The following is a 17895-nucleotide window of genomic DNA, read 5'->3' on the forward strand; positions in this document are numbered from 1 at the left end:
CTTTGGCATAACTAAGAACCTTGTAAGGTAATTTCAAAAGCAATTAAGAGTCCATTGTTTTGCTGTATGTCTACAGTCTCTTGTAGTATAGTGGTAGTTAGGAGGCCTTGGTTCAAATCCCACCTGCTCCAGCGATGTCTGATAACACATCTGAACAGGTTGATTAAAAATATCTTGCTGTGAGCCTGAATTCACAGATAGACAAGACAAAAATAGCAGATTACCTTCCCTAAATAACTTTTTTTAATCAATTGCACCTTTAAGAACAACCATTTATTTTTATGGTTATCGTTATTACAATTAGCTTTTACTCCGGAATTATTAAGATAACTGAATTTGAATACATCTCCAGATTGTTGCTCAAATTCTCCAGTAGAAATTACTCCATTACAATACCAGGAACTTTGTATTGTAAATGCCATAATGTTAGGACGGTAGTTTAAATTTTAAGTCATCAGAAACTTATAACTAGCTCAGTTATGCTGGTGATGCGCTAGCTATCTGATAGTTATGAGTACAAATCCCACTGTAACACATGGTGAAATTTAACTTGCAATTGAAAAATAACTATGAAAATTGCTGAGCTTGCTTAAAGGGACAGATTTTTAGAAATTTGTAAAAGTTGGAAAAAGTAAGGGTAAGGGCTATGGACAGGAGGTTGAAGGCTCTGACTCAAATATTGGAGCAAATGGACAGCAGAATAAAACACTTTGAGGAAGGGTGTAAGTTCAGTGGAACTGGTTATGGCCATCACGGTAGGAGAGTGTAATTGCAATTTGACAACTTTATATAACTAACATTAAATGTAGCTATAGAACTCTATCATGCAAATATAGGAATTAGGAGCGAATGATTTTAAAGTGATAAGTAAATTACATCTATATACCTGAAGCCAACCTCAAGCCCATTTGCCCCAAATAGCACACTTTGTCTTAACACTTCACCTACTGGAGACACACCACTACTCCAACCTCCCCACCTCCCAATCCCACATCCTGCTCAGTAATCCCCATGTAATACAATAGGACCTCAACTAGGAAAATAGATGAATCATTTGTCTGTGCACTTACTATATACAATATCTCTTTCCCTGTTATACATTTTTGGCAACATTTCTCAAGTATAATTTACATTTCCGCATTTGCTGTTAAGACTACCAATGTAAAGTTGTTATACTACAATGATACTTCATACTTGTACTTATACTACAAAGTTGTAGGACTTCAGCTTTAGACCCCAGTACTTATCAGAGGAAGGCTTCCATATTCTGCCAAATTACCCTAAGTTTTGCTATAAATAATAATATAAAGTTATTATAAATCATTAAAAACTGTAACTATAAGAAGGGAACTGAAGCTTGTTTGTGTGTTATACTTCATGTATACACTGCCCGCTTATTCCTGTTCACCTTAACAGTAAATTGAATCATGACTCCGTATGCTTTACCATGGAAGTTTGTCCTGCGTGTAGTTTTGATTTGACGAAAAAAATTTATTATCTTCTTTCAGGTACATCATGTGTGTGTCTTCCTGGTTATAAATTAGTCTCGAACAATGGTGGCCCTGTCATTGAATGTAAAAAATGCCCCATTGTATATTCAGTAAGTAAATTGCTTTAGTATTTTATCTGAACTTGTGTTAATTTTCATTTCGTCTTGATGTCAAGCACAGTTGATCTGTCTTCACCTGTGGAATTGAAATCTTTAGTTCATGTGAGAGCCCAAACTATGATAATTTCTGGACCTGAATGGTAGAACACAAATTAACCATTGATGAAGAGGTTGCTGTTGAGTAAGTGGTGCTTGATAAATACTATCAACAACACCTTTCAACAATCAAGAGTGGAGTGCTGGAAAAGCACAGCGGGTCATGCAGCATCTAAGGAGCGGGAGAATTGACATTTTGGGCAAGAGCCTGATGAAGGGCTCTTGCCCGAAAAGTCAATTCTCCTGTTCCTTGGATGCTGCCTGATCTGCTGTGCTCTTCCAGCAAACTATTCTCGAGCCTGATCTACAGCATCTACTGTCCTCACTTTCTCCTAGTTGATTTGAACACCTTTCAACAGTTTGCTGATGATCAAGAGCAGGCTGATTGGATGATTGGTCAATTTGTCTTACTTTTTGGCATTGTACATGTCTTGGCAATCTTCGCTATTGTCAGGCAGACATCTGTGTAGAAGCTGTACTAGAACAGTTTGGCCAAAGAGATGGCTAGTATTAGAGCACAATTGTCAATACCAATGCCGGCTGCTTTTGAGGACTGGGATAAAACCGAGGAAAATGTCAGCGAAAAATTTCACAGACTTCAGTCAAACTCTAGCCAAAAAGTGATTTTATTAGTAAAACATCAAGAATTTTTAAGCAATATCCAGTATTTGTACATATTTTATCAATTGAATGAAATAAAGACTCTGTAAACATGCTTTTTTTAATCTAATTATGTTCAGTATGGCTTCCTTTGTTTATGATGAGATCAGTTATCCGAACAATCAGTTATCTGAACAAAATGCTCCCCACCTGTCTTGTTCAGATAATCGAGGTTGTTCTGTACAAGACAATATTGCCTGTCCCACACAGTCTTTGCTGTGCCCTGCATGTTTAGCCATTTCTAGATAGCAGATTGGAATGTCTGAAGATTGAAATCTATTACAGCTTAGAATAAGGTCTCAGCAACTAATCTGTATGTAATTCATAACAACTTTAGGCAGTGCTGGTTGCACTCCATGCTGATTAATGCACGCCTGACTGTGTGACATTTTAATACATGATATAGGTTTACATTGGAGGTTCAAAATGACAGCACAGGGGTAAAATCACCATGATTGTGCCTGTACAAATCCTTTTAGAAGAAACTGAAGAGGCCTTATGGGTCCAAAAAGGCTACAGAGCCCATTTTTGTTTCTCATAAAAACCACCTTAAAAGAATGGAAAGATGGAAAAGGCAAGACATTTGAGGAGGAACCTCTAAAATATAGAGCAAAAGCAATGTACATGTACAAATTCCATAAATGCATTTTGACAGTTTTTTTTGACATGGCTGTATAATTTTTAAAAATATATTTTAGTAATTATTGTAATTATTTTCAAGGCAGTCACCCACGATGGATGGAGCTGTATTAGATGTCCCCCAGGTGCCAGTGTAGACAATCATGGAAAATGTCAGTGTCTACCAGGATACATCCTGGGTATGTGTTGCATTATGGTACTGTGAGATGGAAATATTTTTCCTTTGTGCTAATATTAGGAATTAAAACATGGTTTGTTTTTAATTCTTTAAAAGAAGAAAAGTTCCAGAACATTGTACTGTTAAAGTTGAGACTCCTAATTATTGTGAAATCAAGCTCCAGCAGCTCTGAATGTCCATGCTGGCATCAGCATCTCTTTGTCATATAGAATAAACCTTTTCTCCGATGTCATCCATGAACCATGTTCTGCGCAACTGTTGATTCTTTTGTTGCCTCACACATTGTCACATCATAGTATTGATAGTAATCTGATTGAAGTGTGGTACCTTTTCCTCAATTAAGCCATCACATCTGATTAATCTTCCACTACTTACCCTGTCAAGTCTATCACAATGTCTACACGGTGCTTATCATCAAATATCACTCCAGCTGAGTCCCTATACTGCTGACATTTTCTTCTTAACTCTTAGACAAAATCATCATTCACTACCACCATTCCAAAGTACAATACAAATTCTCTCCCTTTGTCCTCTGCATTGAATCACTTCTCATTCTCAGCGAGTTCAACATCCTCTCAGTCTCACTATGTTCATGAATATAAGAATTAGGAACAGGAGTAACTCATTTGATCCCTCAAGCCTGCACTATCATTCAATTAGATTATGGATGATCTGATTGTGACTTCAACATCATTTTCCTGTCTACCATTGATAATCTTTGACACTATTGTTCATGAAAAACTCTGTTCTCTTTTCTCTGGGTCATCTCAAAATTCTATGCAAATTCTTCAGCCCATATTCGTGGCCACCGTCTTTGATGTTCTCATCTCACATGGACCTGCTACACTGTGTTATCAGTAACAAGTAAAGTCGACTCTTTTTTTTCCATAAATTCCTTTCACTCCCACCCTACCCCAATGCCGTTATTATGTGTCTGACACTTGAAAAAGACTTGCTGAATTCACTTAGAACTACACGGGTGGCACGGTGGCACAGTGGTTAGCACTGCTGCCTCACAGCGCCTGTAGAGCCGGGTTCAATTCCCGACTCAGGCGACTGACTGTGTGGAGTTTGCACGTTCTCCCCGTGTCTGCGTGGGTTTCCTCCGGGTGCTCCGGTTTCCTCCCACAGTCCAAAGATGTGCGGGTCAGGTGAATTGGCCAAGCTAAATTGCCCGTAGTGTTAGGTAAGGGGTAAATGTAGGGGTATGGGTGGGTTGCGCTTCGGCGGGTCGGTGTGGACTTGTTGGGCCGAAGGGCCTGTTTCCACACTGTAAGTCTAATCTAATCTAATCTAATCTACACTTTCAAAGCTCCAGTTGTCTGCCTTTGGTCTTCCATTCATTACAGTATTTCTGTAGCTATTAATTTGTTTAACCATACACCCACCTTAACTTTGATACACAATAGACCCAATAAAATCATTCCCCACTTTCTCGTCCTGCTACACTACTAATGTCTATTTCTTTAGATCTAAGCAATAAAGAGTTGAAAGGATACAGCATCCAAATGGTTTTTCATCCAACACAAAAAATGATTGTAGCTCATAAAATGCAATAAAGTCCTGCTTATTTTTCTGAAACTGGTCATAATTATAGGATCACCCTGGAATGCTAAAATAACCCCGGTATCTTTTCTCTTATGCTTACAGTCTTCGTAAACCATTCACACTTGTCTCCTCGATCATCACATCTAACAATATGTACAAAAAGCTCATGAGCAGTTTTGTCAATAAGCTGGATAGCCTTTAATCACTGAATCTGCTGTATCCAAGCTCGTTCACTGGTTCAAACTTATTGTAAAGGTTTCTATTTTCCTGGCCCTGAACTTGTGACTTTCTCAACTTTTTTCTACAACCTTTCCTCATACCAACTCTGAACTCTGTTGACATTATTCTGACTTAATTGCTGACCATTGCTCCTCATGCTAGCCAATTTTTTTTTCTTTTTTAGATGGTGACTCTTTATCTCCTTGGTATCTGATAGCATCACTTATTTCCTCAAAAAACCCTTGATTCCACCACTTGCAAACTATGACAACCTCCCCATCTACATATTCCTTTCCTGTCCAGTGTCCATGAACTTACTGATTCTTCCCAAATCCATGCCCAGCTTTCTCAGAACTCTAAGTTTGAATTTGTCCAATCAGGTTTCCACCCTTGCCATAGTATTGAAATGACTCTTATCAACATTCTAGACTGTTGCATACGATTCATTCTTATCTAGCTTATCATTGTTCAAGTATCACTTGTCATAACTTCTCTGTCCACTGCTCTGTTTTTGCAAAATATAACTTCCGAAAGTGCTTCACAAGAATGTTACAAAACACAATATCACCACCTTCTCAAGGTCAATAAGAAGTGGGCAGTAAATGCTGGCTTAACCAGTGATGACCACATCACATTAACAAATTAAAAATATATGGCCCCGAACTACAGATGTAAGTATTAGTCAGATGACCAAAACCTGATATAAGTTAAAATTTAAACAATATTTTAAAGAATAAATGAAAGGTAGAGAAGTAGAATGGTTGGGAGAAGGAGTTCCAGTTGCTGGTCCAGACACAGCTAACTGCACGGTCAGCAATGTTAGAACAGTTAAAAATGGGGATATTTTTGAGGTTGAAATTGGACAAGTTAGATTTTACCGGGGGTGAGTGACTGAATAAGTATACAGAGTTAGGAAGTTGTGAGGCCATGATAGGATCTGGAAAAGAAGATGGCAACTTGAACATCAAGACATTGCCTGACCTGGAACTAATATAGGTCAACTCTAGAAAAGAGTGAGCAATGAGCAAGGTTGTCTGCTTTCTGCTTCTGCTTTAGTTGTGTTATGGCAGACTACTATCCATGTTCTACTAACATTAATATAGATTATACTAGCTAAACCAGATGCATTCTGCTGAAATGGTGGTAATGTTGATGATGAAAGCCTTCAAATAGAAATAATCGAACGATGGGTCTTGAAGGTTTGACAATCTTGACAATTTCCTTTGTCAGCTTGTTCCACTGCTGTGAAAACAAAATGCTGCAGGTGTTGGAAATCTGAAATAAAAGCATAAAATGTGAGGCAAATTCAGCTGATCTCAACTATGGAGAGAGAAATAGAGTTAATATTTTGAACCCGTCCATTAATTCTGCCTCTCTCCACAGATGCTGTCAGACCTGCTGAGTTTCTTCAGTACTATGTTATCGTAATACTGCAGGATTGCTCTTAGGAAGAAAGATTGTTGATACATGGTCTTGGAAATAAATAGTCTTTGTAATTGTATGAATGGATACTTTGTGTTTCGTCATTGCTGGAGGGTACTAAGTACTTGTATTTCTCAATTTCCACCAGTCTATTCCATATTTTATTGATCATGATACTTGTTGTGGTTCTGTTCGCCGAGCTGGGAATTTGTGTTGCTGACGTTTCGTCCCCTGTCTAGGTGACATCTGCAGTGCTTGGGAGCCTCCTGTGAAGTGCTTCTGTGTTGTTTCCTCCGGCATTTATAGTGGTTTGTCTCTGCCGCTTCCGGTTGTCAGTTCCAGCTGTCCGCTGCAGTGGCCGGTATATTGGGTCCAGGTCGATGTGTTTGTTGATAGAATCTGTGGGTGAGTGCCATGCCTCTGGGAATTCCCTGGCTGTTCTCTGTTTGGCTTGTCCTATAATAGCAGCGTTGTCCCAGTCGAACTCACATTGCCTGTCATCTGTGTGATTGGCTACTAAGGATAGCTGGTCGTGTTGTTTCGTGGCTAGTTGGTGTTCATGGATATGGATCGTTAGCTGTCTTCCTGTTTGTCCTATGTAGTGTTTTGTGCTGTCCTTGCATGGGATTTTGTACACTACATTGGTTTTTCTCATGCTGGGTATCAGGTCCTTTGTCCTGGTGAGTTGTTGTCTGAGAGTGGCTGTTGGTTTGTGTGCTGTTATGAGTCCAGAGTTATATTTCTGGACTACCTAAAGTGCACAAACCTGACATCCTGCTCAGACCAATCATATCGCTACCAGGGACATCATCACACAAACTTGCTAAAGAACTACAACAGAAACTGAAACACCTGATCAGCAGATCCAGACACTCTATACAGTCAACACAGGAATTCTTGGACATCATCAGAAATATACACATAGACAAGGAAGAACCTATGGTCTCATTCAATGTAATGGCACTATTCACCTCTATCGACAAAGCCCCAGCCAGAGAAACAATAGCCAACCTGCTGGACATCCAGAACAGACAACAAGAAAGGGAACCTATCAACAAAGACTGCATACTCCAACCACTGGATCTGTGCATCAAACACACTTCACATTCAACAACAAATATATGAACAAATCAATGGCACACCCATGGGCTCACCCATCTCTGGACTCATAGCGGAAGCTGTAATGCAAAGATTAGAACAAACAGTCTTACTGCAAATTCAACCCAAACTCTGGGTCAGATACATGGACGACATCTTTGTAATCATTAAAAACACAGAAATAGAAAACACACACCGGATCATCAACGCCAAATTCACAGGAATCAGATTCACTAGAGAGGAAGAAAAGGACAACCAACTCCCATTCCTAGACGTGATAGTACAGAGAACACTGAACGGAGAATTCACTACAAAGGTATACAGGAAAGCCACACACACAGACCAAGTTCTGAACTATGAAAGCAACCACACTAACACACACAAAATAAGTTGCATCAAGACATTGTTGAAAGGGGCCACAACACACTGCAGCACACCAGAACTGCAAAAAGAGGAAGAAGAACACCTTTACAATGTATTCGCCAAAAACGGATACCCCCGCAATTTCATCAACACATGCCTAAGGGAAAGACAACAAAATGAGGACATGCCACAACCCAAAGGACTAGCCACACTACCATACATCAAGAACATTTCTGAACTGACAGCCAGACTACGACCACCACTAGGACTCATAACAGCACACAAACCAACAGACACTCTCAGACAACAACTCACCAGGACAAAGGACCCGATACCCAGCATGAGAAAAACCAATGTAGTGTACAAAATCCCATGCAAGGACTGCACAAACACTACATAGGACAAACAGGAAGACAGCTAACGATCCATATCCATGAACACCAACTAGCCACGAAACAACACGACCAGCTATCCTTAGTAGCCAATCACACAGATGACAGGCAATGTGAGTTCGACTGGGACAACACTGCTATTAAAGGACAAGCCAAACAGAGAACAGCCAGGGAATTCCCAGAGGCATGGCACTCACCCACAGATTCTATCAACAAACACATCGACCTGGACCCAATATACCGGCCACTGCAGCGGACAGCTGGAACTGACAACCGGAAGCGGCAGAGACAAACCACTATAAATGCCAGAGGAAACAACACAGAAGCGCTTCACAGGAGGCTCCCAAGCACTGAGGATGTCACCTAGACAGGGGACGAAACGTTTGCAATTCAAATTCCCAGCTCGGTGAACAGAGCCACAACAATGAGCACCCGAGCTACAAATCTTCTCTCAAATTTTGATCATGATACTTTACTACCTCCATTGTTGTAGTGACTTCCATTTCAAAGCTCTGATCATGTATACCAGAAGAAGTGGTAGAGGCCAGTGCCGTTGCAACATTTAAAAGACATTTGGACAAATAGGAAATGTTTAGAAGGATATGGGCTAAATGCAGGCAAAAACCAAAATAGTTCAGCTTAGGAAACTTGGTCAGCATGGACAAGTCGGACCAAAGGGTCTGTTTCCATGCTGTATGACTCTGACTCTATGTCATGTTAGGGTGTTTCCAGCGCTGATTTGTGATGCACGTCTTTGGATCACCACAACCTTATTGATATTTCTCATCAAATGGGAATCCCACATACCATTTGGTTATACCAGGTTTAGACAACAACATGCTTCATAAACAACAACTCAATAATATTTTTGTTCCAGTACCAAAAGTTCCTCCTCAGAAATACATGAATCCGTTTATTTTGGATACTACCTGGTGGAATCCCCAATGAAGATGGTTTTCACGTTGTGAAACTTGAATGGGTTCAGAAACGATTTACAAGGATGTTGCCAGGATTTGAGCTATAGGGAAGGGTTGAGTAGGCTAGGGCTGTTTTCCCTTGAGTATTGGAGGCTGATGGGTGACCTTATAGAGATTTATAAAATCATGAAGGGCATGGATAGAGTAAATAAACAAGATCTTGTCCCTGGGGTGGGGGAGTCTAGAACTAGAGGGCATAGGTTTAGGTTGAGAGGGTTAAGATATAAAAGTGACCTCAGGGTCAACTTTTTCACGCAGAGGGTGGTACACGTGTGCAATGAGCTGCCAGAAGAAGTGGTAGAGGCTAGTACAATTGTAGCATTTAACAGGCATCTGGATAGGTATATGAATAGGGTTTGGAGGGATATGGGTCAGATGCTGGCAGGTGGCACTAGATTGGGTTAGGATATCCAGTCAGCATGGACGAGTTGGACCGAAGGGTCTGTTTCTGTGCTGTACATTTCTATGATTCCATGACTCTATAAACCATCAAGTCTGACTGTGCATCTATCTACTGGAGAATTTGACTACAAATTTAGAGCCATCAAATGCCATTTCCTATTTGTCCTCCCATATTTGCATTTCTAGAAGATCATTTTGCATTTTTCTCTCATTTATAAACCACATGGTCATCTGCAAATAATTACACCTTTTTTTAAAATCATTTGGAAGACCACTTACGTATGGCAGAATGTACAAAGGTCCCAAAACTGTTCACTGGATACAACTTAAAGGCCATCCCTAGGAAAAGATGTTTGCCCTTGCATACTAGTCTTTGCTAAGTAATGTTAGATCAAATTTAATAATGTGGAACCAGCTTGAGAAGTTGGTTAGTGAACTGTATAATGGGATTAAGATCTTCAACGGTTCAATTCTAAGATTCACTGATTAAATTTGAACCTAAGAAATGTGCAATTTCACAAGTTGTCATGTTGAAGTTGTACAGGACATTATTTTGGCCTGTTGTGGAGTACAGTATGCAGTTTTGATTGCCCTCCTATCAGAGATATCTTACTAAATTGGAGATGGTTCAGAAAAGACTTAGCAGTTACTTCCCGGTATGAAGGATTTGAGTTCTAAAAATAGGCTGCATAGGCCAGACATTTTTCACTGGAACATAGGAGGTTGACGAGTGGCCTTATGGAGGTTTATAAAATGAGAGGCATAGGTAATGTGAATAGCAAGGGTCTATTGAATAGACTCTATTCCTACAATAGATGAGTTTAAAGCTAGGGGCATATTTTTAACGTGAGAGGAGAAAGATTTGAAAAGAGGCAACGCTTTTACACAGACAGTGATTCATGTGTGAAATGAACTGCCAGAGAAAGTGGTGAATGCTGATAGAGTTATAACATTTAAAAGGCATTTGAATAAATACATTAATAGGAAATATTTTGAGTGATATGGGCCAAACACAGGCAAATGGGACTAGTTTAGTTTGAGAACATAGTTGGCATGGACTAGTTGGACCGGAGGGTCTGTATCCATGCTCTCTGATTGTAAGAGATACAGGCTTATTTCAGAGAGGACATTACTGCTAACGGACCAGCTCAAACATATGGATTGTTGCCAATAATATCCTTTCTCAGATGGATAGCGCTAAATAGAGAGTAAATATTGTGAGAATTTGGAAAATTGATTTTAATAAGGCAAATTTTTGTTTGATAAAATCGCTGAACAGGTTGAATAGGACAAAAAAGTTAAATAATGTTGCTTTAAATTAACACAGGCTAGTTGATCTTCCTTGTTTGCAATGAGTAATTGCCATCTGGGTGCCTTTCAAGTGTGTGGCACCCTCACTGCTAGAATGTACTAGTGGGGTGAGATCTTCCTGCCTGCTCAACACCACCCCATTAGATTTGCTGTTGCACTTGTGCAAAAACCTGTATCTGGGAACCATGATTGCGTAAAAGAAACACCCAATCAACCTTAAATGAAAGTGACTGTTGCTGGACTACACTTCCTAATAGAAGATTTTGCCAAATGTCTTTGATTTTCTTTTCTTCATTTACTTATCAGTGCAAATTCCTGGACTAATGAATCTCAATAGTGCTAAACTAACAATAATTATTCAATCCAGAACTTTGTTTCAAGTTTTACAGAAAATATCTAATCTCAGAAGATAATTTGCTGCGAAATATGCTCACTCCCAAATCGCAATGGTGCGAAAGTGGTGACTGAATCTCTTAGTTTCAAGTTTTAAAGAAATGCCAATAATATTTATCCTAAAATGCATTATTGTCAGTATGTACATCAACACTTTTAACAGGTTAGGCAATGAACTGAATAATGACTTTGAGCATCAGATGAGAACATTGGATAATTTTATACAAGTAGTTTAAACTGCTCGCTTTGTTAACAGCTATTTAGTGTTTTAGTGAAAACATGCTAACTATATATTGTGTTTGTTGACAATGTTTAAAGCTCTGGCTATTGCATTAAAGGAGTATTATTTTACTGAGCTAAGAGTTCTATATTTATGTGGTGTTATTTATTGACTGCAACTCTGATGGGAAACTGACATTTTTAAAGTTTGGGTGAACTTAATCGTAATGATCCAAACTATTTATACTCAAGAACATATTACAATTAAAATTGTTTAATATGGAATTTTTATTCCTTTTAAGTGGAAAGGCATATTAATGGACCACCATTAAAAGAAGCAAAGTGTGAGCCGTGTTATAATACTGCCCCATCTTTCTCTACGCCAGACGTTTCTGCAAAACTGTACGTAATATTTACCAACATTCTCATATATTAGCAATGCAAATTTTTATATTAAATATCATTTAAACTTTTTTATGAGCTATAGATTGATCATTAATGGGTGCTTTCTTTTTGAATAAATGTTGTCAGAAAGAAAAATTAAGTAAATGGCCAACTATTGATACTACTGAAAACATGGTTAAAAACATGGAAAAGATTTGTGTTCAAGTTATATTTTTTCAGTAAATTATATTATGGTAGACGGTAGTTTATTTCTGTGTTTGAAAGTTGAAACTGTAATCCTTGGCATGCTTACACTGATCATGATAGAGCTTTGAGACCTAATTTGAACAATTGTAGTACAGTCCCGACTAGATCCTGTGTGGCATTTCTCTCCATAAAACTATTGACAGCTTATGCAAACCACAGGGGTTTAAATGGCATTGCAAGCAAATAATATACCAGGCTGCTTTAATTTCTAAAGAAGCAGTCCCTATAATAGTACAACTGCATGAATGAAGTGACAGTTCATAGATAACTCCTGCTGAAGACTCAACTGAAAGGAATGTTGCAGTGCTCCAGGGATTGGGCTATTCTGGAGGTCAGGAGAGGTGCCCTCATTGTACCAATGACATGAAACCTTCACAGAAGGGAGGGTGTGCAGATGGCATGATCCAGGATGTCATGCTGACAAGACTGTAATGTTGAAAAAGCTTAAGGACTTGACTAGAGTGGTCAAATGGGTGACCACACTGTTGTTGGAAATCTTCTAGAGTCTAAAAAAGAAATAAGGACATTTAGAAAAGCTTAACACAATCAAACAAGAGTCAACATATTTTCATGACAGGAAAATCATGTTTGACAAGTTTTCCAGAGTTCTTTGAAGATAGAGCAAGCAGTTGATAAAGGAGACCAGTAGATTGAAACTGTTCAGAAAAGATTTACAAGAATGTTGCCAGGGTTTGAGCTATAAGGAGTGGCTGAATAGGCTGGGAATGTTCTCTTTGGAGCTTCGGAGGCTGAGGGGTGACCTTATCGAGGTTTATCAAATCATGAGGGGCATAGATAGGATAAAAAGACAAGGTATTTTCCCTGGGCTGGAGGAGTCCAGAATTAGAGGGCATAGGTTTAGGGTGACAGGGGAAAGATTTAAAAGGGACCTAAGAGGCAAATTTTATGCAGAGGGTGGTGTGTGTTTCGAATAAGCTGCCAGAGGAAGTCGTGGAGACTAGGACATTTAAAAGGCATCTGGATGGGTATATGAATAGGAAGGGTTTAGAGGGATGTGGGCTAAATTCTGGCAAATGGGATTAGCTTAGGTTAGGATATCTGGTCGGTATGGACAATATGGACTGAAGGATCTGTTTCCGTGATGTACACCTCCATGATTCTATGTAGCGCATTTGGGTTGCCAGAAGGAATTTGTTAATGTTCTACATAAAAGTTTATTCCACAAGATAGGACCTCATCATATCGGAGTAATGTATTAGTAGTGACTGAGGATTGATTAACACACAGAAAACAGAGAATTGAAATCAATGGGTCTTTTTCATGTTGGAAATATGTAAGTCGTAGTGTTCTGCAAAAATCCATTCCAGGCCCTCAATTATTTACGATCTACATTAATGAGTTGAAGGAGGGGGAGGGTGTAACGAATCCAGATTTGCTGATGTTGGAGAAATTGGTGGGAGTACATGCTATGATAAGGAGATAAGGAGCCTGTAAAGAGATATATGTAAGTTGTGTGTGTGGACAAAAACATGAGAGATGGAGATGGAGTTTCATGTAGGAAATGGAGAGAGCCTGCCACAAACTGCAGCACAGCCAAATGTGGCTGTTCTTGTGAATGAAATACAAAAAATATCAGCATGCAACTACAGCAAATAATCAAGAAGGCAAATAGAATTTTGGCTTTTATTGTCTGAGGTTTGCAGTTTAAAAATAGAAAGTCCGATTAGAGTTGTGCAAGATGTTTGTGAGGCAACACTTGGAATACTATATTCAGTTTTGGTCTCTGTATTTAAGAAATGATGTACTGACATTGGAGATAGGACAAAAGAGGGTCAGTAGGCCTATTCCTTGGATGAAGAAATTGGCATTAATAACAGATAACCTTTATTCATTAGAGTTTAGAAGAATGGGGGTGATTTAAATATTCAAGATTTACAGGAGGCTTAACAGCCTGGATGTGAAGAAGATGTTTCAACGTGGTTACAAAATAAATCCATCTTGAGAGGTGAAGGAATTTCTTCTCACAGAGGGTAGTGAATGGCTGGAATTCTCAAGTCTAGACAGTTATGGAGGTTAGATGACTAGAAGTGTTTAAAGAATAAGTCAACAGATTTTTGAAATATTGAGGAGTTGAGGGTTTTGAGGAACTGGGAAGAAAGAAGGTTTGTAGCGTCTGGCAGATCAGCTATGATTCTACTGCTTGAGGGGCTGCTCTTGCTCCTATTTCTGATTTTCTTATGTTCTTTGCAATAGTCCTCCCTTATATCTTTGGGCTTTCAGGTTGTTAAGAACTTACACCTTCTCAGCTTACAAAGGGATATGGAAAATGCAACCCATAGACCTGTGTAGAGGAGACACTATTGTCTGACCTTTAACTCAGAGTCACCAGTTCACGTTTAGGGGTTGGCATAGAGTCACGATCAGCCTTTGCAGTCTGATTCACCAAGCACAAGTGAGATGCAGCCAGGCCAGGCAATAGATTGTCAAATGTTGTAATGACATCACAGCACTTAGTGGGATTAATCCTTACAGTTGCTTGAAAGAGTCAAGAGTGCTTGAAACAAGGATTTGTGGTCCACACAGTAGGTTAATGATGAAGGAACCTACATATTATGTATTAGTCACAGGTGCCTTTCATCTGTACTTTATAGGTGTCAGTGTATGTCCTGTGAAGGGCCTCTCATCACAGATTGACATTTTCCTCTCACAGAAGGAAACAATTATCCACCCACTTCACTTTTTTTTAATTCAGTCTCACTTAGCCAACATTCATTGCTCATCCCTAGTTATCCTTGCAAAGGTTCCAGTGAGCTACCTTCTTTGAACTACTGCAGTTAATTTGGTTATTTACACCCATAATGCTTAAGACACTCTTGAGAAATCTCTCTTTAAGTTCATAGTAGAATGCCATAGAAAAGCAAGCCATTGGTAATGACAGAAAAACCAGCAGAATTAGGACAAGAGTCTGAAAAAGGTGAAGAAGTCCATGGAAAAGTAAATTAAACCATTATCCAGCAGCTGCAGAGAAGCTGGCTTCCCACTTTGCCTCTCTGCCAGCCTCCCAGACAGTGATACAGAAGAACATGCTGCTGATAAGTCCTCTGAAGAGCTGTGAACAATGGGAAGTTAACGCTGCAAGCGGAAGAGATATATTGGGGTTAGGGAGGAAGTGGGAGATAAAAAATTAAATGTTTGTGCTTAAATGATTGAAAGGGACACCATGAAGAACTTGCAGGCAGGGCGGGGCGATGTAGAGTAAGTGGGTCTTTATACCACAGCTCTAAGGATAGCTTCTTCCATGTGTGAAAGGAACTATATGATAACAATGTCAGATCATATGGAACTGGAGCTAGTAGGATTCCAGAAGACACTCTCTTTCAATTGTTAATGTTTAAAGACCTTAAACAGTTTGTGCAAGAAAATGGTATTGAAGATCAGCCATGATCGTAATGAGCAAAATGGGATCAATGTGGTGAATTTTTTTCGGTTCGTGTGTGCTCCAGTTACGTGCCAGTTATCAAGTCTGAATATTGTTCAAGTCTTGCTGCACATGGATCTAGACTCCTTCCTCTAGACTCTGAAGAATCCCACATGTTGCTGAACATAGTGCAGTCATCAGCAGACATTCCCACATCTGACTTTATAATGGAGAGTAACTAATTAAGAGGGCAGCTGAAAGTGGGACACTACCTTGAGGAACTGCTGCAGTGGAGCCTAGGGACTGAAATTATTGATGGACAACAACTGTAAATATCTTCCTTTGTAGTAGGTATGACCTTGACCAACGGATATTTTTCCCCTGATTTCCTTTGACTCTAGGTTTGCTTGGGCTCCTTGATACCCATGATATTCCTTTACTTATTCAAATGCTGTTTTTGATATTAACAAAAGTTGCTTCCATCTTTCCTCTGGAGTTCAGCTCTTTTCTTGGATCAAAACTGTAACAAGGTTAGAAGCTGAATAGCCTTAGCAGAACCTGAACTGAGTAAGTGCCATAATAACGTGATGTCAGCATCTCTTCCATTACTGGTGATCAAGAGTCGATTGATCGGACAGTAAATGGCATTGTTGGATAGTCCTACATTTTATGGACACAACATAACCGAGCAATTGGAGGTAATTGGAGGCATTATTGCTGGACTGTTAATCCAGAGACCCAGGTAATGTTCTGTTGATCTGGGTTTGAGTCCTGCCACAGCCAGTAGTGTACATGAATTCAATAAAAATCTGGAATTAAGAGCCTAATAATGACCATGAATTCATTGTTGATTGTCAGGAAAATCCATCTAGTTCACTAATGTCTTTTATGGAAGAAAACTGCCATGTTTACCTGGTCTGGCTGACATGTGACTCCAGATCCATAGCAATGTGGCTGACTCTTAACTGCCCTCTGGGCAATTAAGGATGGAGAATAAATACTGGCCTAGCCAGAGACACTCTCATCTGTGAATGAATAAAAATAATCTTCCCACATTGTCGGCCAGGTGTTAGTTTTGTAGCGGTATTAGAACAGTTTGGCCAGGGGTGCTGCTATTTTTAGGGCAGGTCTTCAGTAATATTGCTGAAATATTGTTAGGACTTATGGAATTTACTGCATCCAATGCCCTCAACTTTTTCCTGATATCATGTGAAGTGAATCAAATTGACTGAAGACTGGTAGCTGTGAGACAATGGATCTCAGAAGGAAGCCCAAGATTGGTTATCCGCTTGGCATTGCTGTCTGAAAATTGTTGCAAATGTTTCAGCCTTGACTTTTGCATTGTCTTTTGCTGAGCTCACTGCTATTGATGGAGGTATCTGTGAAGTCTTCTCATCCCCCTGTGTTTTTTTAACTGTACACCACCATTCATAACAGGATATCACAAGACTGCAGAGCTGAGATCTAATCTGTTAGTTCTGTGTTTTCACCTGCTGCTTCCACTGTTCGGCATGATAGTCTTGCATTACAGCTTCACTTGGTTGACAGCTTTTTTTTTGGATATATCTGGTGCTGCTCCTGACCTGCTTAATGCACTCTTCACCAAATGTCCCTTCTTGATGTTAATGGTAGGATGCGGGTAAGCCATATCAAGAGGTTACAGATTATGGTTGAATACAGTTGTTCTGCTGCTGATGGCCGACAGCTCCTTGTGGGTGCCCAGGTTTCTGTTGGAAGATCTGATGATTAGGGATGGATTAAGCACTCTACTAGGTGAGTACAGATGGGAGTCGGTTGGTGGATATCAAAAAGATAGAATGTTTCTGTCACATTCTTTATTATCATCTATGGAGTAGATAGTGAGACTAGGTAAGCTTCTGGACTGCAAAATTTAATATTCTTTTATTCTTATTAGAGAACGCAAAGCATTCCAAAGCATTTTTGCTCTATGGAAAATGATAACTTGTCATTATACATAACAATAGCTTGACTGCAGACTAAATTTTATAATATGTAGTCAGTCTTGATAAGATGAAAATGCCTGAAAATGTTATTTTTTTCTCTGTGGTTAATAGTCACAATAACTCAAATACAAATGTGTTGCTTTTCAGTATCAATAAGTCAAAGAATGGATACAATAAAGTAATTCTTTAATTCTATGTTGTCAGTGTTATACGCAAACAGGAAGAAGGAAGGGTACAAACTACAGATAGAAAATAGTGGCTAATTGCACTAAACACTCAAGTGAATAGATAATATTAACTTGTTTCGACTATTTATAAGGGAGATGAGAATGAGGGCAAAGATTGAAAAAATTACATTTCGTTTTGCATCATTCA

At 39.2% G+C, this 17895-nt stretch overlaps 1 protein-coding gene across 1 annotated transcript in view; it reads left to right on the plus strand.

Moving 5' to 3' along the window:
- The first annotated feature begins 646 nt into the window (after nucleotides 1–646).
- tmem67 (transmembrane protein 67) overlaps nucleotides 647–17895 on the plus strand; it is a 171691-nt gene continuing 154442 nt past the window's right edge. Inside the window, exons 1-2 of the mRNA XM_060824041.1 lie at nucleotides 647–755; nucleotides 1509–1600. Of these exons, the coding sequence (XP_060680024.1) occupies nucleotides 647–755; nucleotides 1509–1600 (201 nt within the window). The remainder of the gene's footprint in view (nucleotides 756–1508; nucleotides 1601–17895) is intronic.

The sequence above is a fragment of the Hemiscyllium ocellatum genome, chromosome 4 (assembly GCF_020745735.1).
Source record: "Hemiscyllium ocellatum isolate sHemOce1 chromosome 4, sHemOce1.pat.X.cur, whole genome shotgun sequence".
Lineage (NCBI taxonomy): Eukaryota > Metazoa > Chordata > Chondrichthyes > Orectolobiformes > Hemiscylliidae > Hemiscyllium > Hemiscyllium ocellatum.